Source organism: Oncorhynchus kisutch, linkage group LG17 (genome assembly GCF_002021735.2).
Source record: "Oncorhynchus kisutch isolate 150728-3 linkage group LG17, Okis_V2, whole genome shotgun sequence".
Taxonomy (NCBI): domain Eukaryota; kingdom Metazoa; phylum Chordata; class Actinopteri; order Salmoniformes; family Salmonidae; genus Oncorhynchus; species Oncorhynchus kisutch.
Window position 1 is genome coordinate 87718124 of NC_034190.2, and position 23828 is coordinate 87741951.

The 23828-nt window shown below is 41.6% G+C and overlaps 1 protein-coding gene across 3 annotated transcripts in view; it reads left to right on the forward strand.

Annotated features, from left to right (window-relative positions):
- The first annotated feature begins 7586 nt into the window (after window positions 1-7586).
- The window catches only part of ap4b1 (adaptor related protein complex 4 subunit beta 1), a 42421-nt gene continuing 26179 nt past the window's right edge, over window positions 7587-23828 (forward strand). The window contains exons 1-6 of one of the 3 annotated variants that reach the window (XM_031794909.1): window positions 7587-7717; window positions 8014-8138; window positions 9906-10130; window positions 14163-14293; window positions 16184-16331; window positions 17303-17588. In XM_031794909.1, coding sequence (XP_031650769.1) covers window positions 8026-8138; window positions 9906-10130; window positions 14163-14293; window positions 16184-16331; window positions 17303-17588 — 903 coding nt within the window. In that variant the 5' untranslated portion in view covers window positions 7587-7717; window positions 8014-8025. Of the gene's footprint in view, window positions 7718-7980; window positions 8139-9905; window positions 10131-14162; window positions 14294-16183; window positions 16332-17302; window positions 17589-23828 lie in introns of all 3 variants that reach the window. The other 2 variants (XM_031794908.1, XM_031794910.1) reach the window with 2 other exon arrangements.

Sequence of the window (23828 nt, forward strand, 5' to 3'; positions counted from 1 at the left end):
GCTAGCGAATTTTAGCCATATTGGCATAGACATGATGACATCAGTCAAAACAAGACGAAACAAGCCACCTAACGAGTCCCCACACGGCAGCTTCTTGTCAGTGAGCACGGTTACATGCACACAATAATGCGACCGTGGACAGTCCGTTTGTTTACATGGACACATCTTTAACCAGGCTACTGATGAATAAATAGAGAAAATCGCCAATCAAAATGAACGTTCTGGCACAGTGACAGTGTTATTTTTGCTTAAGACTTTTTGATTCTGAGTTCGGACATATACAGTACATTTGAAATATATGATGCATCCTTTCACCTTTCCCGAAATCACTTCACAAGCGCAGAGTGGGGCGTTGGTGCTGGCACAGGCGCATATTAAACTGTTTCCATGTCTTAATAATTCTAAATATTGCTCAGAAAACCAGTTGTTTTCCGGGCCGGAAAGTCGGAGCCCCCCTCCCCCCCAATTTCCCAGTTTCCTTGAACGCTCGGAAGTCTGAGATTACCGAGTTTCCAGTTGTTTTGAACGCGGCATAAGAACTAGAGACTGCCTCCAAGATGGCCGACCATTGTTTCAACGTAATCTACTCACTGTCGCATATGTCGATCGTGGGGGCTCACTTTAAATGGACATAAATGGTGCAGATCTCTGTTCCTTATCGTTTACGTTCACTGCTCCTACGTCTTTGACTCATCCTACTACAGTTTATACTTTTATATAATCTTTGTTGTTTTGTCTTTGTCTATATTAACTCTTAATGCTAGGGGGTTACGAAACAGTGTGAAGCGCAAGGCCTTATTTTTATTTGCTAAACAATTTCAAACAGATTTTTGCTTTTTTCAAGAGTCTCACTCAATTTCGGCTGATGCCAACTTCTGGAGGTCACAGTGGGGCAACGCTATTTGTCTTTCCCATGGATCTGAACGCTCTGCTGGTGTTGCTACAATGAAAAATACCTTTGGTGGTAATATTCTACACTCTGTGACCCCTTTGGTGGTGATATTCTACACTCTGTGACCCCTTTGGTGGTAATATTCTACACTCTGTGACCCCTTTGGTGGTGATATTCTACACTCGGACTGTGACCCCTTTGGTGGTAATATTCTACACTCTGTGACCCCTTTGGTGGTAATATTCTACACTCTGTGACCCCTCTGGTGGTAATATTCTACACTCTGTGACCCCTTTGGTGGTAATATTCTACACTCTGACCCCTTTGGTGGTAATATTCTACACTCTGTGACCCCTTTGGTGGTAATATTCTACACTCTGTGACCCCTTTGGTGGTAATATTCTACACTCTGTGACCCCTTTGGTCACTTTATTTGTCTTGTGATCAGTTACAATGACATTACTGTAAACTTCTACGGGTACAACACCAAACATGAGAATGATGAGTTACAATGACATTACACTCATTACTGTAAACTACTACGGGTACAACACCAAACATGAGAATGATGAGTTACAATGACATTACACTCATTACTGTAAACTTCTACGGGTACAACACCAAACATGAGAATGATGAGTTACAATGACATTACACTCATTACTGTAAACTTCTACGGGTACAACACCAAACATGAGAATGATGAGTTACAATGACATTACACTCATTACTGTAAACTTCTACGGGTACAACACCAAACATGAGAATGATGAGTTACAATGACATTACACTCATTACTGTAAACTTCTACGGGTACAACACCAAACAGGAGAATGATGAGTTACAATGACATTACACTCATTACTGTAAACTTCTACGGGTACAACACCAAACATGAGAATGATGAGTTACAATGACATTACACTCATTACTGTAAACTTCTACGGGTACAACACCAAACAGGAGAATGATGAGTTACAATGACATTACACTCATTACTGTAAACTTCTACGGGTACAACACCAAACATGAGAATGATGAGTTACAATGACATTACACTCATTACTGTAAACTTCTAGGGGTACAACACCAAACATGAGAATGATGAGTTACAATGACATTACACTCATTACTGTAAACTACTACGGGTACAACACCAAACATGAGAATGATGAGTTACAATGACATTACACTCATTACTGTAAACTTCTACGGGTACAACACCAAACATGAGAATGATGAGTTACAATGACATTACACTCATTACTGTAAACTACTCCGGGTACAACACCAAACAGGAGAATGATGAGTTACAATGACATTACACTCATTACTGTAAACTTCTACGGGTACAACACCAAACAGGAGAATGATGAGTTACAATGACATTACACTCATTACTGTAAACTTCTACGGGTACAACACCAAACATGAGAATGATGAGTTGCTTGACTCTATAGAGAAACATATACTTCATTGGTTATCTAAATGTCCCAATTCGTTATTATTGATAGGAGGGGACTTGAACATCACTATAAATAATTCATCTGATAAATGGCCCCCAGGGAGGCCAACCAATCAGAAATTGGGTTTAATACTTTTTATGGAAAAGTTTGATCTTACTGATATATGGAGAGAGAGGTTTCTCGCCGACAGATCATTCACTTGGAGTAACAAAACAGGCTCCAGACAATCCAGAATATATGTTTGGCTTATATCCAAATGTATTGATAGTGAGTGTGTTACTACTGATATTTGTACTACTCCCCTCACAGACCATAGGGCCATTTACATTGATATCAAAATATTTACCCCTGATACTAACCTTGGTAGAGCATCCTACTGGAAGCTAAATAGCTCATTATTAAATAATGATATAGTTAAGGTTTGAGGTTAAAGATCTGCTTTCATACTTTTGGGAAAGGGCTTGTGAAGAAAAATCTCATTGCAAGAACTGGGAGCTCTTTAAATTTGAGGTGTCCAAATACCTTAGAAAATATGGTAGTAATCTTGCTAAGACCAGTAGAGCTGAGGAGGAAAATGTGATCATTAAGATAACTTCCCTTTCTCAGAGGTCCCCAGCCGACCTCTTGGGGGAGGAGAAGATGGAACTAATTGAGTTACAAAATAAACTGGATAATATATATAGATTAAAAACAGAAGGAGCCTTTATTAGATCTAGGAAAAAATGGATTGAGGAGGGTGAACAGAATTCATCCTATTTCTTTAGACTTGAGAAATTTCCCTCTAAAAATAACACTATCCAAAGTTAAACATTGATTGTTATTACAGATGACCAAAAATGAATCACTAAATACTGTAGCAATTTTTACAGAAAATTGTATAGCTCTATGTACTGTCAGGAATCCACAGATATGTTTTTTAACTCACTGAATAATGTTCACTCTATCAGTGATATAGAATCTAAACAGTAGGATGAACCCATCAAAGTTGAAGAGATTATAGAGTCTATCAAACATCTAAAGAACAATAAATCACCAGGTGTTGATGGAATTACATCAGAATTGTACAAATTATTTTCTGAATAAGTAGCTCCCTACCTATTTGAAGTCTTATTAGAGAGTATTAAAAACAATGTTCTCCCTCCTACAATGAGTCAGGGGTTAATAACACTGATACCTGTAAGCCTAAAAAAGAAGTGCTGTTCATTGATAACTGGTGTCCAATTTGTCTTCTTGATAATGACTATAAGATAAGCCTTATCAGCCTCACTACTTGCAAAAAGAGTTAAAGAAGTCCTGGATGCAATCATTGATGAAATACAGTCTGGCTTCATGAGGAACAGACATATTTCTAACAATGTCAGACTAGTATTAGATTTTTATAAAGCATTTGACACAGTAGAGCATCAGTTTCTCTTCCACTCCCTTGAGAGACTTGGCTTTGGGGATTTTTCCTGTAAGGCTATTAAGACTCTCTATGCAAATGGTAACAGCTCTATCCAAGTGAAATATGGCACCTCACCTAGATTTGAGTTAAAGAGAGGAATTCGGTAAGGTTGTCCTATCTCTCCGTACCTGTTTTTATTAATCACCCAACTTCTTGCAAATTCTTTAAACAATAGTCCTGTACAAGGTATTTCCATAGCTGGTAAAGAAATTATTATAAGCCAGCTGGCTGATGATACTACACTTTTTCTGAAAGACGCTGGTCAAATTCCCATATCGACCAATGTCCTTTTCCAAAGCGTCTGGTCTATATCTTAACATTAATAAATGTGATCTCATGGCTGTCAGAGATTGTGTGACACCTTCATATTATGGTATTCCAGTGAAAGAAGAACTTCCATATTTAGGCATAACCATTACAAAGGATCAGAAGTCTAGAGGCTTACTACATTTGAACCCTCTTATTAAAAAACCCAGAAGAAGCTAAATCAATGGCTACAGAGGGACTTATCTTTAAAAGGTAGAGTCCTAATAACTAAGGCTGAAGGTATCTCTAGACTAACATATGGTGCTCTATCTTTATATCTTGACCGTAAAATAAGCAAGGAGATAGACCAGATGCTTTTCAACTTTCTGTGGAGAAACCATACCTGTTACATTAGGAAAACTGTTATGAGAATGGTGGACTGAACTTTCTGGACTTTACTACTTTAAATAATACTCTTAAGATCAATTGGATAAAACAATTCCTAAGAAGACCCACTTCTATCTGGAATTTTATTCCTCAGCATGTCTTCTCTACTTTTGGTGGCCTTAACTTCATGTTGTTTTGCAATTATAATATTGACAAAGTTCCAGTGAAACTTTCTGCTTTTCATCGGCAGGTTTTCCTGTCATGGTCCTTCATTTATAAACATAATTTTCCTCCACACAGATATTATATATGGAATAATCGGGATATATTGTATAAAAATACTTCTTTGTTTTTAGAATATTGGTTCTGAAATAATATCCTATTGGTGCCAACTGGTAAATGCAGAGGGTCGTTTACTCAGTTATAAAGAATTCTTATCACTTTACAAGGTCCCTGTAACACCTAAAGATGTTGCAATTGTTTTTAGATGCCATTCCCTCAGAGCCTACCTTCTGTTGACCCTGTTGACTCATCAGTAGGAAAGATTTGTTTCTCTTTTGGTCCATTCAACAACAGAGCGATACGAACCTTGTTTCAGCAGGATTTATTGATAATATCTGTTGAAAAAAGTGTGGATGTTGCCACACACATACCTACTTGTTAACAAACTGTAGGAAGTTCCCTTTGAAATGATTCATCAATATTATCCTGACAACCTCTATATGAAGAAGTTTAGGAAAACATCAACTCAAATTGCTCCTTTTGTAATGACCACCCAGAAACAGTGTTGCATCTTTTTTGGCATTGTATTCATGTAAGAAAACTGTGGCAACACATCAGTAGGTTTATAATTGAACCCATTTATGAAGATTTACACTATTGTGGAGAGATGTACTGCTTGGATTCTTTACATACGATAGAAATAAGCAGAAATATTTTTATGTAATTTATTTCATTATTCTTTTGGCCAAATTTCATATACACAAATGTAAATTTACAAACAGAAAACCACATTTTCGTACCCTACAAAAAGAAATTGAACTGTATTTTAAGACGGTTAAATGCTCTACTAACAAAAAAGCTGTTAGAATTGTAAGTATATGCATGTCCCTTAAGGTCCTTGTGTAATTGTAATGTGATATTGTACCCCCTAGCCCCGCCCCCTAGCCCCGCCCCAGCCCCGCCCCTAGCCCCGCCCCTAGCTCGATGATCCATTGTTGTAATCTATGTATGCTTGTGTTCCCTCATGTGCTTTATGTATTGATTTGTTGTGAATAAAAATTATTACAAAAAGATTCATGGGGGCTGACATCTTGCTAGTTCTGGTCTCAGGAGCCCATTGGTACATGCGCACTAGCACTCGAGTCCAGCGCGAACTCGAGCTGGTCGTGGATTTGGATTAGTGGGGGATGGTAAATGTGCACAAAGCACACCACACAACCACTGGAAACATGAAGAACATGGGGAATGCAAGTTATTCAGGACGAAGAGGACTGTGATCTAGATGTGCACCTCAGGAGACAGTTGGATGATATCTGTTTAACACAATCAGAATAAGCACCATTTGACACAGATAGCTTGGTAACATCAGGTGTACTCTGGGAACTGTAGTTCTGAATACGGGGAAGCCGCAGTACATGTTGAGCCGACCCTGTCTCTGTCCCCACTGAGCTGACCCTGTCTCTGTCCCCACTGGCTGACCCTGTCCCCACTGACTGACCCTGTCTCTGTCCCCACTGACTGACCCTGTGTCTGTCCCCACTGACTGACTCTGTCTCTATCCCCACTGACTGACTCTGTCTCTGTCCCCACTGACTGACCCTGTCTCTGTCCCCACTGACTGACCCTGTCTCTGTCCCCACTGGCTGACCCTGTCTCTGTCCCCATTGACTGACCCTGTCTCTATCCCCACTGACTGACTCTGTCTCTACTGACTGACCCTGCCTCCTAAGGGCATTGAAGTGACAGTGAATCAGTAGATAAATGTTGCTTTTCATTTTGTAACCCATAATCATAACCCCTAACCCATACCCCTAACCCATAACACATACCCATGACCCCTAACCCATACCCATAACCCATACCCCTAACCCATAACCATAACCCCTAACCCATAACACATACCCCTAACCCATAACCCATACCCATAACACATACCCCTAACCCATAACCCATACCCCTAACCCATACCCCTAACCATAACACATAACACAAACCCCTAACCCATACCCCTAACCATAACCCATACCCCTAACCATAACCCATACCCCTAACCCATACCCCTAACCCATACCCCATGACACATACCTCATTAAAGTGCCTGTGAGAGGAGGCTAGTAGACTATTGAGATACAGCCACAGTGTGTCCCAGCTCTTAGACTATTGAGATACAGCCACAGTGTGTCCCAGCTAGTAGACTATTGAGATACAGCCACAGTGTGTCCCAGCTCTTAGACTATTGAGATACAGCCACAGTGTGTCCCAGCTAGTAGACTATTGAGATACAGCCACAGTGTGTCCCAGCTCTTAGACTATTGAGATACAGCCACAGTGTGTCCCAGCTAGTAGACTATTGAGATACAGCCACAGTGTGTCCCAGCTAGGAGACTATTGAGATACAGCCACAGTGTGTCCCAGCTAGTAGACTATTGAGATACAGCCACAGTGTGTCCCAGCTAGGAGACTATTGAGATACAGCCACAGTGTGTCCCAGCTAGGAGACTATTGAGATACAGCCACAGTGTGTCCCAGCTAGTAGACTATTGAGATACAGCCACAGTGTGTCCCAGCTAGGAGACTATTGAGATACAGCCACAGTGTGGCCCAGCCAGCAACAGGTCCTGTGACACAGTTCCCATCCAAAATTAACCATATTCGGTAAGTAAAGACCCTACTGTGTATTCTACACCCCACTTTAGCTGAGACTGGTAGAAAAGTTCTCTCTACAGCCCAATATTCTCAAAATACCAGTTGTCAAAATTGTATTTAAAAAAGAAAATGTTTTCATAAAATATATTTTAAATTGCCTTTTCTTGTTGGCACAATAGAAGTGGACATTGATAAATATTCAATAGATTTTTTTGAATGAGTTATCCACGTTGCAATGTTTTGAAAATGCGGGCCTGTATTTTGAAGGTTTCCTCATTACCATATAAACCGTGACGTTATCATTCGTGCTGCTGGAGGAATACCGGTGGACGTTTAACACGGATGTCAACAAACTAGCGATTCGAACGATTCCCCCCCCCCCCCATTAAATAACCCATAAGTGACGACTAAACGGTAAGTGGTTTTAGGTCACGTTATCCGAACACGATGTAACGTAAGCGGCGTTAATATCTGAAAGGATGGCAATGTTGAGTAGTTAACGCTAGCTAGGAACACAGAAACACCAGTTTATTCTGGACGATATCCACTGTGCTAAGTTAGCTACTGTAGCTAACGACGTTGCCTGTGGCTCTCTGCCTTCGAAACCAGAGAACTAACAACCCCCCTGTCTTTGTCTGTCTGTCTGTGTGGCATTTGTATATTTGTAACATCAATAGCCTTTCACTAGCGTCTGTCTGTGTGTCAGACAGTCTGCTGCTACTATGCCTTACCTGGGCGATGAGCATACAGTGAGGGAGCTGAGGAGGGCTCTGTCCAACCCAAACGTCCAAGCTGACCACCTACGCTACAGAAACACCATCCACAGAGTCATCAGGTGTACACAACTATCACCGACTACACACACGTTACCACTAACTATGCTACACACATGCACAATTACAACTGACTACACACACACTAATGTCTGTCTCTCTCTCCCCTCTCTTTCTCCCTCTCTCTCCCCCTCTCTCTCTCCCCTCTCTCTTCCTCTCTCTCTCTCTTTCTCCCTCTCTCTCTCTCTCCTCTCTCTCTCTCCCCCCTCTCTCTTTCCCCCTCTCTCTCTCCCCCCTCTCTCTTTCCCCCTCTCTCTCTCCCCCCTCTCTCTTTCCCCCTCTCTCTCTCCCCCCTCTCTCTTTCTCCCTCTCTATCTCCCACCTCTCTCTTTCTCCCTCTCTATCTCCCACCTCTCTCTTTCTCCCTCTCTATCTCCCACCTCTCTCTCTCTCCCTCTCTATCTCCCACCTCTCTCTCTCTCCCTCTCTATCTCCCACCTCTCTCCCTCTCCCTCTCTATCTCCCACCTCTCTCCCTCTCTATCTCCCACCTCTCTCTCTCTCCCTCTATCTCCCACCTCTCTCTATCTCCCACCTCTCTCTCCCTCTCTATCTCCCACCTCTCTCTCCCTCTCTATCTCCCACCTCTCTCTTTCTCCCTCTCTATCTCCCACCTCTCTCTCTCTCTCTCCCTCTCTATCTCCCACCTCTCTCTCCCTCCCTCTCTATCTCCCACCTCTCTCTCTCCCTCTCTATCTCCCACCTCTCTCTCTCTCCCTCTATCTCCCACCTCTCTCTATCTCCCACCTCTCTCCCTCTCTATCTCCCACCTCTCTCTCTCTCCCTCTATCTCCCACCTCTCTCTCCCTCTCTATCTCCCACCTCTCTCTTTCTCCCTCTCTATCTCCCACCTCTCTCTCTCTCCCTCCCTCTCTATCTCCCACCTCTCTCCCTCCCTCTCTATCTCCCACCTCTCTCTCTCTCCCTCTCTCCCACCTCTCTCTATCTCCCACCTCTCTCTCCCTCTCTATCTCCCACCTCTCTCTCTCCCTCTCTATCTCCCACCTCTCTCTCCCTCTCTATCTCCCACCTCTCTCTCTCTCCCTCTCTCCCACCTCTCTCTCTCTCTCCCTCTCTCCCACCTCTCTCTCTCTCCCTCTATCTCCCACCTCTCTCTTCCTCTCTATCTCCCACCTCTCTCTTTCTCCCTCTCTATCTCCCACCTCTCTCTCTCTCCCTCCCTCTCTATCTCCCACCTCTCTCCCTCCCTCTCTATCTCCCACCTCTCTCTCTCTCCCCTCTCTCCCACCTCTCTCTATCTCCCACCTCTCTCTCCCTCTCTATCTCCCACCTCTCTCTCTCCCTCTCTATCTCCCACCTCTCTCTCTCTCCCTCTCTCTCTCTCTCTCCCTCTCTCCCACCTCTCTCTATCTCCCACCTCTCTCTCCCTCTCTATCTCCCACCTCTCTCTCCCTCTCTATCTCCCACCCCTCTCCCTCTCTATCTCCCACCTCTCTCCCTCTCCCTCTCTATCTCCCACCTCTCTCCCTCTCCCTCTCTATCTCCCACCTCTCTCTCTCTCCCTCTATCTCCCACCTCTCTCTCCCTCTCTATCTCCCACCTCTCTCTTTCTCCCTCTCTATCTCCCACCTCTCTCTCTCTCCCTCCCTCTCTATCTCCCACCTCTCTCTCTCCCTCTCTATCTCCCACCTCTCTCTCTCTCTCCCTCTCTCCCACCTCTCTCTATCTCCCACCTCTCGCTCTCCCACCTCTCTCTTTCTCCCTCTCTATCTCTCTCTTCTCTCCCCTGCTTCCTTTCACGTTTCCCAGAGTGATGTCTCAAGGACAAGATGTATCTGGGTTGTACAGTGAGATGGTGAAGGCATGTGCAACGGTGGATATTGTCCAGAAGAAACTGGTGTATGTGTTTCTGTGTGCCTATGCCAGTCTGAACCCTGAGCTGTCTCTGCTGGTAATCAACACCCTGAGGAAAGACTGCTCGGATCACAACCCCATGATTCGCAGCCTGGCCCTACGGAACATGTGCAACCTCAGGTGTGTGTGTGTAATATGTAATGTGTGTGTGTGTGTGTAATATGTAATGTGTGTGTAATGTGTGTAATATGTAATGTGTGTGTAATGTGTGTAATATGTAATGTGTGTGTGTGTGTGTGTGTGTAATATGTAATATGTGTGTAATGTGTGTGTAATATGTAATGTGTGTGTAATATGTAATGTGTGTGTAATATGTAATGTGTGTGTAATATGTAATGTGTGTAATATGTAATGTGTGTGTAATATGTAATGTGTGTGTAATATGTAATGTGTGTGTAATATGTAATGTGTGTGTAATATGTAATGTGTGTAATATGTAATGTGTGTGTAATATGTAATGTGTGTGTAATATGTAATGTGTGTGTAATGTGTGTAATATGTAATGTGTGTGTAATATGTAATGTGTGTGTAATATGTAATGTGTGTGTGTGTAATGTGTGTAATATGTAATGTGTGTGTGTGTGTGTGTGTGTGTGTAATATGTAATGTGTGTGTGTGTGTGTGGTGTGTAATATGTAATGTGTGTAATGTGTGTAATATGTAATGTGTGTGTAATATGTAATGTGTGTGTGTGTGTGTGTAATATGTAATGTGTGTGTAATATGTAATGTGTGTGTAATGTGTGTGTGTGTGTGTGTGTGTAATATGTAATGTGTGTGTAATATGTAATGTGTGTGTAATATGTAATGTGTGTGTAATATGTAATGGTGTGTAATATGTAATGTGTGTGTGTGTGTGTGTGTGTAATATGTAATGTGTGTGTGTGTGTGTGTGTGTGTGTGTAATATGTAATGTGTGTGTAATATGTAATGTGTTGTAATATGTAATGTGTGTGTAATATGTAATGTGTGTGTAATGTGTGTAATATGTAATGTGTGTGTAATATGTAATATGTAATGTGTGTGTGTGTGTGTGTGTGTAATATGTAGTGTGTGTGTAATATGTAATGTGTGTGTAATATGTAATGTGTGTGTAATGTGTGTAATATGTAATGTGTGTGTGTGTGTGTGTGTGTAATATGTAATGTGTGTGTAATATGTAATGTGTGTGTAATGTGTGTAATATGTAATGTGTGTGTAATGTGTAATGTGTGTGTGTGTAATGTGTGTAATATTTAATGTGTGTGTAATGTGTGTAATATGTAATGTGTGTAATATGTAATGTGTGTGTAATGTGTGTAATATGTAATGTGTGTGTAATGTGTGTAATATGTAATGTGTGTGTAATGTGTGTAATATGTAATGTGTGTGTAATGTGTAATGTGTGTGTGTGGTGTGTGTAATATGTAATGTGTGTGTAATATGTAATGTGTGTGTAATGTGTGTAATATGTAATGTGTGTGTAATGTGTAATGTGTGTGTGTGTGTGTGTGTAATATGTAATGTGTGTGTAATATGTAATGTGTGTGTAATGTGTGTAATATGTAATGTGTGTGTAATATGTAATGTGTGTGTGTGTAATGTGTGTAATATGTAATGTGTGTAATATGTAATGTGTGTGTATGTAATGTGTGTGTGTGTGTGTGTGTAATATGTAATGTGTGTAATGTGTGTAATATGTAATGTGTGTGTAATGTGTGTGTGTGTGTGTGTGTAATATGTAATGTGTGTGTGTAATATGTAATGTGTGTGTGTAATATGTAATGTGTGTGTAATATGTAATGTGTGTGTAATGTGTGTGTGTGTGTGTGTGTAATATGTAATGTGTGTGTGTGTGTGTGTAATATGTAATGTGTGTGTAATATGTAATGTGTGTGTAATATGTAATGTGTGTGTAATATGTAATGTGTGTGTGTAATATGTAATGTGTGTGTGTGTGTGTGTGTAATATGTAATGTGTGTGTAATATGTAATGTGGTGTAATATGTAATGTGTGTGTAATATGTAATGTGTGTGTGTGTGTGTGTGTGTAATATGTAATGTGTGTGTAATATGTAATGTGTGTGTAATGTGTGTAATATGAATGTGTGTGTAATGTGTGTAATATGTAATGTGTGTGTAATGTGTGTAATATGTAATGTGTGTGTAATATGTAATGTGTGTGTGTGTGTGTAATGTGTGTGTGTGTGTAATATGTAATGTGTGTGTGTGTGTAATATGTAATGTGTGTGTGTGTGTAATATGTAATGTGTGTGTGTGTGTGTGTGTGTGTAATATGTAATGTGTGTGTGTGTGTGTGTGTGTGTATGTAATATGTAATGTGTGTGTGTGTGTAATATGTAATGTGTGTGTGTGTGTGTGTGTAATATGTAATGTGTGTGTGTGTGTGTAATATGTAATGTGTGTGTGTGTGTGTGTGTGTGTAATATGTAATATGTAATGTGTGTGTAATGTGTGTGTGTGTGTGTGTAATATGTAATGTGTGTGTGTAATATGTAATGTGTGTGTAATATGTAATGTGTGTGTAATATGTAATGTGTGTGTAATATGTAATGTGTGTGTGTGTGTAATATGTAATGTGTGTGTGTGTGTAATATGTAATGTGTGTGTGTGTGTAATATGTAATGTGTGTGTAATATGTAATGTGTGTGTAATGTGTGTAATGTGTGTAATATGTAATGTGTGTGTAATATGTAATGTGTGTGTGTGTGTGTAATATGTAATGTGTGTGTGTGTGTGTGTGTGTGTGTGTGTAATATGTAATGTGTGTGTAATATGTAATGTGTGTGTAATATGTAATGTGTGTGTAATATGTAGTGTGTGTGTGTGTGTGTGTGTGTGTGTGTGTGTAATATGTAATGTGTGTGTAATATGTAATGTGTGTGTAATGTGTGTAATATGTAATGTGTGTGTGTAATGTGTGTAATATGTAATGTGTGTGTAATGTGTGTAATATGTAATGTGTGTGTAATATGTAATGTGTGTGTGTGTGTGTAATGTGTGTGTGTGTGTGTGTGTGTAATATGTAATGTGTGTGTAATATGTAATGTGTGTGTAATGTGTGTAATATGTAATGTGTGTGTGTGTGTGTGTAATATGTAATGTGTGTGTGTGTGTGTGTGTAATATGTAATGTGTGTGTAATATGTAATGTGTGTGTAATGTGTGTAATATGTAATGTGTGTGTAATGTGTGTAATGTGTAATGTGTGTGTGTGTGTGTGTGTGTGTGTAATATGTCATGTGTGTGTAATATGTCATGTGTGTGTAATGTGTGTAATATGTAATATGTGTGTAATGTGTGTAATATGTAATGTGTGTGTAATGTGTGTAATATGTAATGTGTGTGTAATGTGTGTAATATGTAATGTGTGTGTAATGTGTGTAATATGTAATGTGTGTGTGTGTGTGTGTGTGTAATGTGTAATATGTAATGTGTGTGTGTGTAATATGTAATGTGTGTGTGTGTGTGTGTGTGTGTGTAATGTGTAATATGTAATGTGTGTGTGTGTGTGTAATATGTAATATGTATGTAATATGTGTGTAATGTGTGTGTGTAATATGTAGTGTGTGTAATGTGTGTGCGTGTAATATGTAGTGTGTGTAATGTGTGTAATATGTAGTGTGTGTAATGTGTGTGTGTGTGTGTGTGTGTAATATGTAGTGTGTGTAATGTGTGTGTGTGTAATATGTAGTGTGTAATGTGTGTGTGTGTGTTGCAGGCTCCCAGGTCTATCACAATATGTAATGTGTGTGTGTGTTGCAGGCTCCCAGGTCTATCACAATATGTAATGTGTGTGTGTGTGTAATGTGTGTGTAATGTGTGTGTAATATGTGTGTGTGTTGCAGGCTCCCAGGTCTATCACAATATGTAATGTGTGTGTGTGTAATATGTAGTGTGTGTAATGTGTGTGTATTGCAGGCTCCCAGGTCTATCACAATATGTAATGTGTGTGTGTGTGTAATGTGTGTGTAATGTGTGTGTAATATGTGTGTGTGTTGCAGGCTCCCAGGTCTATCACAATATGTAATGTGTGTGTGTGTAATATGTAGTGTGTGTAATGTGTGTGTATTGCAGGCTCCCAGGTCTATCACAATATGTAATATGTAGTGTGTGTGTGTGTGTGTGTGTGTGTGTGTGTGTGTATGTTGCAGGCTCCCAGGTCTATCACAATATGTGCAGCAGCCTCTTACAGTGGGACTGAAGGACAAGGCGGCGTGTGTTCGCAGAGTGGCTGTACTGGGCTGGGCCAAGATACACACAATACAACCTACCACTGGGATAGGTAGATACACACATTAACAACCTAACACTGGGCTGGGCCAAGATACACACTGGGATAGGTAGATACACACATTAACAACCTAATACTGGGCTGGGCCAAGATATACACATTACACCCTAATACAGAGATAGGTAGATACACACAATACAACCTAATACTGGGCTGGGCCAAGATACACACATTATACCCTAATACTGGGATAGGTAGATATACACATTACAACCTAATACTGGGATAGGTAGATATACACATTACAACCTAACACTGGGATAGGTAGATACACACATTACACCCTAATACTGGGATAGGTAGATATACACATTACAACCTAACACTGGGATAGGTAGATACACACATTACACCCTAACACTGGGCTGGGTAGATACACACATTACAACCTAACACTGGGCTGGGCCAAGATACACACAATACAACCTAACACTGGGCTGGGCCAAGATACACACATTACACCCTAACACTGGGCTGGGTAGATACACACATTACAACCTAATACTGGGCTGGGTAGATACACACAATACAACCTAACACTGGGCTGGGTAGATACACACATTACACCCTAATACTGGGATAGGTAGATACACACATTACACCCTAACACTGGGCTGGGCCAAGATACACACATTACACCCTAACACTGGGCTGGGTAGATACACACATTACAACCTAACACTGGGCTGGGTAGATACACACATTACACCCTAATACTGGGCTGGGTAGATACACACATTACACCCTAATACTGGGCTGGGTAGATACACACATTACACCCTAATACTGGGCTGGGTAGATACACACATTACACCCTAATACTGGGCTGGGTAGATACACACAATACAACCTAACACTGGGCTGGGTAGATACACACATTACACCCTAATACTGGGCTGGGTAGATACACACATTACACCCTAATACTGGGATAGGTAGATACACACATTACAACCTAACACTGGGCTGGGCCAAGATACACACATTACACCCTAATACTGGGATAGGTAGATACACACATTACACCCTAATACTGGGATAGGTAGATATACACATTACAACCTAACACTGGGCTGGGCCAAGATACACACATTACACCCTAATACTGGGATAGGTAGATACACACATTACACCCTAATACTGGGATAGGTAGATATACACATTACAACCTAACACTGGGCTGGGTAGATACACACATTACACCCTAATACTGGGATAGGTAGATATACACATTACAACCTAACACTGGGCTGGGTAGATACACACATTACACCCTAATACTGGGATAGGTAGATACACACATTACACCCTAATACTGGGATAGGTAGATATACACATTACAACCTAACACTGGGCTGGGTAGATACACACATTACACCCTAATACTGGGATAGGTAGATACACACATTACAACCTAACACTGGGCTGGGCCAAGATACACACATTACAACCTAACACCGAGATGGGTAGATACACACAATACAACCTAACACAGAGATAGGTAGATGCACACATTACAACCTAACACAGAGATAGGTAGATATACACATTATACACACATTACAACCTAACACAGAGATAGGTAGATATACACATTACAACCTAACACAGAGATAGGTAGATATACACATTATACACAGAGATAGGTAGATATACACAATACAACCTAACACAGAGATGGGTAGATATACACATTACAACCTAACACAGAGATAGGTAGATATACACACATTACAACCTAACACAGATAGGTAGGTACACACATTATACACACAGACATACACAGGTACACACATACCTTACACACAAACACACACACACACACACACACACACACACACACGTCCAATGCACACTGTAAGTGCCCCTCCTGTGTTCCAGATGTAGCTGTAGTGAATGAGTTGTATGGGTTGCTAAGGGACCCAGACCCGGTCGTCATGGTGAACTGTCTCCGGGCACTGGAGGAGATTCTACAGGAAGAAGGGGGCGTGGCTATCAACAAACCCATTGCTCACCACCTCCTCAACAGGTAGGTGTGTGTGTGATGACTCGTACTGAGTGTGTGGGTGTCTCTGTGCGTGTCTCTCTCTCTCTGTGTGTGCGTCTCTTTCTTTTTCTCTGTGTGTGTGTGTGTTTCAGGGCTTTATTGGCATGGGAAACATACAGTGGGGCAAAAAAGTATTTAGTCAGCCACCAATTGTGCAAGTTCTCCCACTTAAAAGATGAGAGAGGCCTGTAATTTTCATCATAGGTACACTTAAACTATGACAAAATGAGAAAAAAGTATCCAGAAAATCACATTGTAGGATTTTAATGAATTTATTTGCAAATGATCTCTGTCTGTCTGTGTTTCTCTCTGTCTGTCTTTCTCTGTCTGTCTGTGTTTCTCTGTCTGTCTGTGTTTCCCTGTCTGTCTGTGTCTCTCTGTCTGTCTTTCTCTGTCTGTCTGTGTCTCTCTGTCTGTCTGTGTTTCTCTGTCTGTCTGTGTTTCCCTGTCTGTCTGTGTCTCTCTGTCTGTCTTTCTCTGTCTGTCTGTGTTTCCCTGTCTGTCTGTGTTTCTCTGTCTGTCTGTGTTTCTCTGTCTGTCTGTGTCTCTCTGTCTGTGTTTCTCTGTCTGTCTGTGTTTCTCTGTCTGTCTGTGTTTCTCTGTCTGTCTGTGTTTCTCTGTCTGTCTGTGTTTCTCTGTCTGTCTGTGTCTCTCTGTCTGTCTTTCTCTGTCTGTCTGTCTTTCTCTGTCTCTCTCAATTCCATTTGTTTCAAACTAAGGGCTTTATATGGGAAACATTTGTTTACATTCCCAAAGCAAGTGAAATGCATGGTTAAAAAAAGTGAAATAAACAATATAAAATGAACAGTAAACATTACTCACAAAAGTTCCAAAAGAATGAAAATAAATAAATATGGGTTGTATTTACAATGGTGTTTGTTCTTCACTGGTTGCCCTTTTATCGCTCTCTCTCTCTCTGTGTCTCTCTGTCTCTGTGTCTCTCTGTGCTCCAGACTGAAGCTATGTGATGTGTGGGGCCAGTCTGAGGTGCTAGCGGTGCTCCAGCGGTATCGGCCTCGCAGCGAAGACGAGCTGTTCGACATACTATCTCTGTTAGACCCCGCCCTTCTCTCACACCACGCCCCCGTCATGGCCGCCACGCTCCGCCTCTTCCTGTCCCTGTGTTCCACGCTGCCTGCCGTGTGTATGTCGGCACTTGAGAGAGTACGGGGCCCCCTCCTGGCTGCCGCCGGTAGCACCTCCCGGGAACTACGCTATGCAGCGCTATGTCACATCCAGGTGTGTTTTCTGTCATATTCTATTAGGTGGTGGGCCGTAGCAAGCTATCTTTCAGCTGTTCTAACATAATTGCAAATGGGTTTTCTAATGGTCAATTAGCCTTTTAAAATGGTAAACTTGGATTAGCTAACACAACGTACCATTGGAACACAGGAGTGATGGTTGCTGATAATGTGTCGTTTTATCTGTCGAACTGCTTTGCTTTATCTTGGCCAGGTCGCAATTGTAAATGAGAACTTGTTCTCAACTTGCCTACCTGGTTAAATAAAGGTAAATAAATAATGGGCCTCTGTACGCCTATGTAGATATTCCATAAAAAATCAGCCGTTTCCAGCTACAATAGTAATTTACAACATTAACAATGTCTACACTGTATTTCTGATCAATTTGATATTATTTTAATGGACAAATTGTTTTGCTTTTCATTCAAAATCAAAGACATTTCTAAGTGACCACAAACTTTTGAACAGTAGTGTGTGTACATTTGAAGTTGGAAGTTTACATACACTTAGGTTGGAGTCATTAAAACTAGTTTTTCAACCACTCCACAAATGTCATGTTAACAATCTATGGATTTGGCAAGTCAGTTAGGACATCTACCTTGTGCATGACACAAGTCATTTTTCCAACAATTCTTTGCAGACCGATTATTTCACTTATAATTCACTGTGCCACAATTCTAGTGGGTCAGAAGTTTACATACACTAAGTTGACTGTGCCTTTAAACAGCTTGGAAAATTCCAGACAATGATGTCATGGCTTTAGAAGCTTCTGATAGGCTAATAACATCATTTGACTCAATTGGAGGTGTACCTGTGGATGTATTTCAAGGCCTACCTTCAAACTCAGTGCTTCTTGGCTTGACATCATGGGAAAATGTAAAGAAATCAGCCAAGACCTCAGAAAAAAGCAAACTGTAAACCAATCAAAACTGGTTTTCTGCCAATCACATTATCCGTACCTAAGGTAGTCGACAGTTGGTGACAACTCGAGAGAGATCTCCGTCCGACAAACTGCTATCAGGTAAAGTATTTTCAATATATTTGTAACCTAACTATATAGTTATAGAAATGTGAATCCATCAATGCTATAAAATGACTCCCAGCAACCTTAGTAATGTAGCTAGGTAGGAAGCTAGTTACAAGTCAATCTGTTGCTAGCTAGCAGGAGCAGATAGCTTCATCACTAGCTAGTATGTCATTCCTTGACAAGGAGCGTTTTAGCTATCAGTTTATTCCCAGTAATAATTGAAGACTATAAAAGCCTACAGGACAAGTAGTGTAAATCTGATACAGTCATCAAGGCAGGACCCACTAATATCATTCATACTGACTAACAGGAAATGCCACATTATCCCTGTCTATAGAAATGCCACAGTATCCCTGTCTAGGAATTCCACATTATCCCTGTCTATAGAAATGCCACAGTATCCCTGTCTGTAGAAATTCCACATTATCCCTGTCTAGGAATTCCACATGATCCCTGTCTGTAGAAATGCCACATTGTCCCTGTCTGTAGAAATGCCACATTATCCCTGTCTAGGAATTACACATTATCCCTGTCTGTAAAAATGCCACAGTATCCCTGTCTAGGAATTCTACATTATCCCTGTCTATAGGAATGCCACATTATCCATGTCTGTAGAAATGCCACATTTATCCCTGTCTATAGAAATGCCACATTATCCCTGTCTATAGAAATGCCACATTATCCCTGTCTATAGAAATGCCACAGTATCCCTGTCTATAGAAATGCCACAGTATCCCTGTCTGTAGAAATGCCACATTATCCCTGTCTGTAGAAATGCCACATTATCCCTGTCTATAGAAATGCCACATTATCCCTGTCTATAGAAATGCCACAGTATCCCTGTCTATAGAAATGCCACAGTATCCCTGTCTATAGAAATGCCACAGTATCCCTGTCTATAGAAATGCCACATTATCCTGTCTGTAGAAATGCCACCGTATCCCTGTCTAGGAATTCTACATTATCCCTGTCTGTAGAAATGCCACATTATCCCTGTCTGTAGAAATGCCACAGTATCCCTGTCTGTAGAAATGCCACAGTATCCCTGTCTAGGAATTCTACATTATCCCTGTCTATAGAAATGCCACATTATCCCTGTCTATAGAAATGCCACAGTATCCCTGTCTAGGAATTCCACATTATCCCTGTCTGTAGAAATGCCACATTATCCCTGTCTATAGAAATGCCACAGTATCCCTGTCTATAGGAATGCCACATTATCCCTGTCTATAGAAATGCCACAGTATCCCTGTCTATAGAAATGCCACAGTATCCCTGTCGTCTATAGAAATGCCACAGTATCCCTGTCTATAGAAATGCCACAGTATCCCTGTCTATAGAAATGCCACAGTATCCCTGTCTATAGAAATGCCACAGTATCCCTGTCTAGGAATTCCACATTATCCCTGTCTGTAGAAATGCCACATTATCCCTGTCTATAGAAATGCCACAGTATCCCTGTCTATAGAAATCAAATCAAATCAAATCAAATGTATTTATATAGCCCTTCGTACATCAGCTGATATCTCAAAGTGCTGTACAGAAACCCAGCCTAAAACCCCAAACAGCAAGCAATGCAGATGTAGAGGCACGGTGGCTAGGAAAAACTCCCTAGAAAGGCCAAAACCTAGGAAGAAACCTAGAGAGGAACCAGGCTATGTGGGGTGGCCAGTCCTCTTCTGGCTGTGCCGGGTGGAGATTATAACAGAACATGGCCAAGATGTTCAAATGTTCATAAATGACCAGCATGGTCGAATAATAATAAGGCAGAACAGTTGAAACTGGAGCAGCAGCACAGTCAGGTGGAAGTTGAAACTGGAGCAGCAGCATGGCCAGGTGGACTGGGGACAGCAAGGAGTCATCATGTCAGGTAGTCCTGGGGCATGGTCCTAGGGCTCAGGTCAGTTGAAACTGGAACAGCAGCATGGCCAGGTGGACTGGGGACAGCAAGGAGTCATCATGTCAGGTAGTCCTGGGGCATGGTCCCAGGGCTCAGGTCCTCCGAGAGAGAGAAAGAAAGAGAGAAGGAGAGAATTAGAGAACGCACACTTAGATTCACACAGGACACCGAATAGGACAGGAGAAGTACTCCAGATATAACAAACTGACCCCAGCCCCCCGACACATAAACTACTGCAGCATAAATACTGGAGGCTGAGACAGGAGGGGTCAGGAGACACTGTGGCCCCATCCGAGGACACCCCCGGACAGGGCCAAACAGGAAGGATATAACCCCACCCACTTTGCCAAAGCACAGCCCCCACACCACTAGAGGGATATCTTCAACCACCAACTTACCATCCTGAGACAAGGCTGAGTATAGCCCACAAAGATCTCCGCCACGGCACAACCCAAGGGGGGGGGGGGGGCGCCAACCCAGAAATGCCACATTATCCCTGTCTGTAGAAATTCCACATTATCCCTGTCTGTAGAAATGCCACAGTATCGCTGTCTGTAGGAATGCCACATTATCCCTGTCTATAGAAATGCCACATTATCCCTGTCTATAGAAATGCCACAGTATCCCTGTCTATAGAAATGCCACAGTATCCCTGTCTATAGAAATGCCACAGTATCCCTGTCTATAGAAATGCCACAGTATCCCTGTCTATAGAAATGCCACAGTATCCCTGTCTATAGAAATGCCACAGTATCCCTGTCTATAGAAATGCCACAGTATCCCTGTCTATAGAAATGCCACAGTATCCCTGTCTATAGAAATGCCACAGTATCCCTGTCTATAGAAATGCCACATTATCCCTGTCTATAGAAATGCCACAGTATCCCTGTCTATAGAAATGCCACAGTATCCCTGTCTATAGAAATGCCACAGTATCCCTGTCTATAGAAATGCCACATTATCCCTGTCTATAGAAATGCCACAGTATCCCTGTCTATAGAAATGCCACAGTATCCCTGTCTATAGAAATACCACAGTATCCCTGTCTATAGAAATGCCACAGTATCCCTGTCTATAGAAATACCACAGTATCCCTGTCTATAGAAATGCCACAGTATCCCTGTCTATAGAAATGCCACAGTATCCCTGTCTATAGAAATGCCACAGTATCCCTGTCTATAGAAATGCCACAGTATCCCTGTCTATAGAAATGCCACAGTATCCCTGTCTATAGAAATGCCACAGTATCCCTGTCTATAGAAATGCCACAGTATCCCTGTCTATAGAAATGCCACAGTATCCCTGTCTATAGAAATGCCACAGTATCCCTGTCTATAGAAATGCCACAGTATCCCTGTCTATAGAAATGCCACAGTATCCCTGTCTATAGAAATGCCACAGTATCCCTGTCTATAGAAATGCCACAGTATCCCTGTCTATAGAAATGCCACATTATCCCTGTCTATAGAAATGCCACATTATCCCTGTCTATAGAAATGCCACATTATCCCTGTCTATAGAAATGCCACAGTATCCCTGTCTATAGAAATGCCACAGTATCCCTGTCTATAGAAATGCCTGTCAGGATGTTCACAAACTACATTCCTTTGCTGTGATTTATTTAAATAATTATTGTCTCTTACTTTTGTCTCACATGATCTATTCAGCTCTCCTGTGTCCTGCTCCCAGAGATCAACCAAGTGCTATTCACCAATCATAGGCTGATTCACCCGCTGTGAGGACAACCATCCTACTGCAGTGTGAACTAGCCCTGCCGTCACTACTTAGACATTGAGACCACATATGCATTTGCCTGTTTTGTCTTTTCTTTTGTGGGGTTTGTCTTATACAGTCTAAATTTACATTTTCATTTTAGTCACTTAGCAGCTCTTATCCACAGCGACTTGCTGGAGCAATTAGGGATTTTCACCTAGTCACCTCGGGGATTCGAACCAGTGACCTTTCGTTTACTGGCCCGATATTCTTAACTACCGTGCTACCTGCTGCGCTGTTTACACAGTCTGGTGCGTTTTACAGTCGAAGAACACCGTCTGCAGATGCACACATGCTTGTTAGAGCATCTTGAAGACTCAGTACTTGTTGTGCCATGCAGTAGTGGGAATTCTGTTGTCCCCATCAGGAGCCATAGATAAGAGTTCCTATCTCTGGACCACACATTCTGCTAAGGCCCTTGTCTCTCTCTACATCAGTGGGAATTCTGTTGTCCCCATCGGTGAGCTAAATTGGTGACCAGGGTGGAATCCTTTCCATATGTCTGTGGGGCCTGGGTACACACATGTTCCTAGAGAGAAGCATGTGTTGATGAGCGTTCTGTAGTTTCCATCAGAAGCCCAGGCTTTTGGCATAGATGGTAAAGCACTCGTTTCAGGACTGCAACGTTATAAGGTTGTGCCCTCCACGGCACAGCGTTCAGAAAGTATTCAGACACCTTGACTTTTTCCACGTTTTGATACATTACAACTTTATTATTTTTCCCCTCATCAATCACAATACTCCATAACGACATCACAATACCCCATAACGACATCACAATACCCCATAACGACATCACAATACCCCATAACGACATCACAATACCCCATAACGACATCACAATACCCCATAACGACATCACAATAGCCCATAACGACATCACAATAGCCCATAACGACATCACAATAGCCCATAACGACATCACAATAGCCCATAACGACATCACAATAGCCCATAACGACATCACAATAGCCCATAACGACATCACAATAGCCCATAACGACATCACAATACCCCATAACGACATCACAATACCCCATAACGACATCACAATAGCCCATAACGACATCACAATAGCCCATAACGACATCACAATACCCCATAACGACATCACAATAGCCCATAACGACATCACAATAGCCCATAACGACATCACAATAGCCCATAACGACATCACAATAGCCCATAACGACATCACAATACCCCATAACGACATCACAATACCCCATAACGACATCACAATACCCCATAACGACATCACAATACCCCATAACGACGTCACAATACCCCATAACGACGTCACAATACTCCATAATGACGTCACAATACTCCATAATGACATCACAATACCCCATAACGACATCAAGGACATTCAGAGACTGAATGCCACACCTGCATTGTCTTGGATGTGTGCTTAGGGTCGTTGTCCTGTTGGAAGGTGAACCTAAGTCCCAGTCTGAGGTCCTGAGAACTCTGGAGCAGATTTTCATCAAGAATCTCTCTGTACTTTGCTCCGTTTATCTTTCCCTTGATCCTGA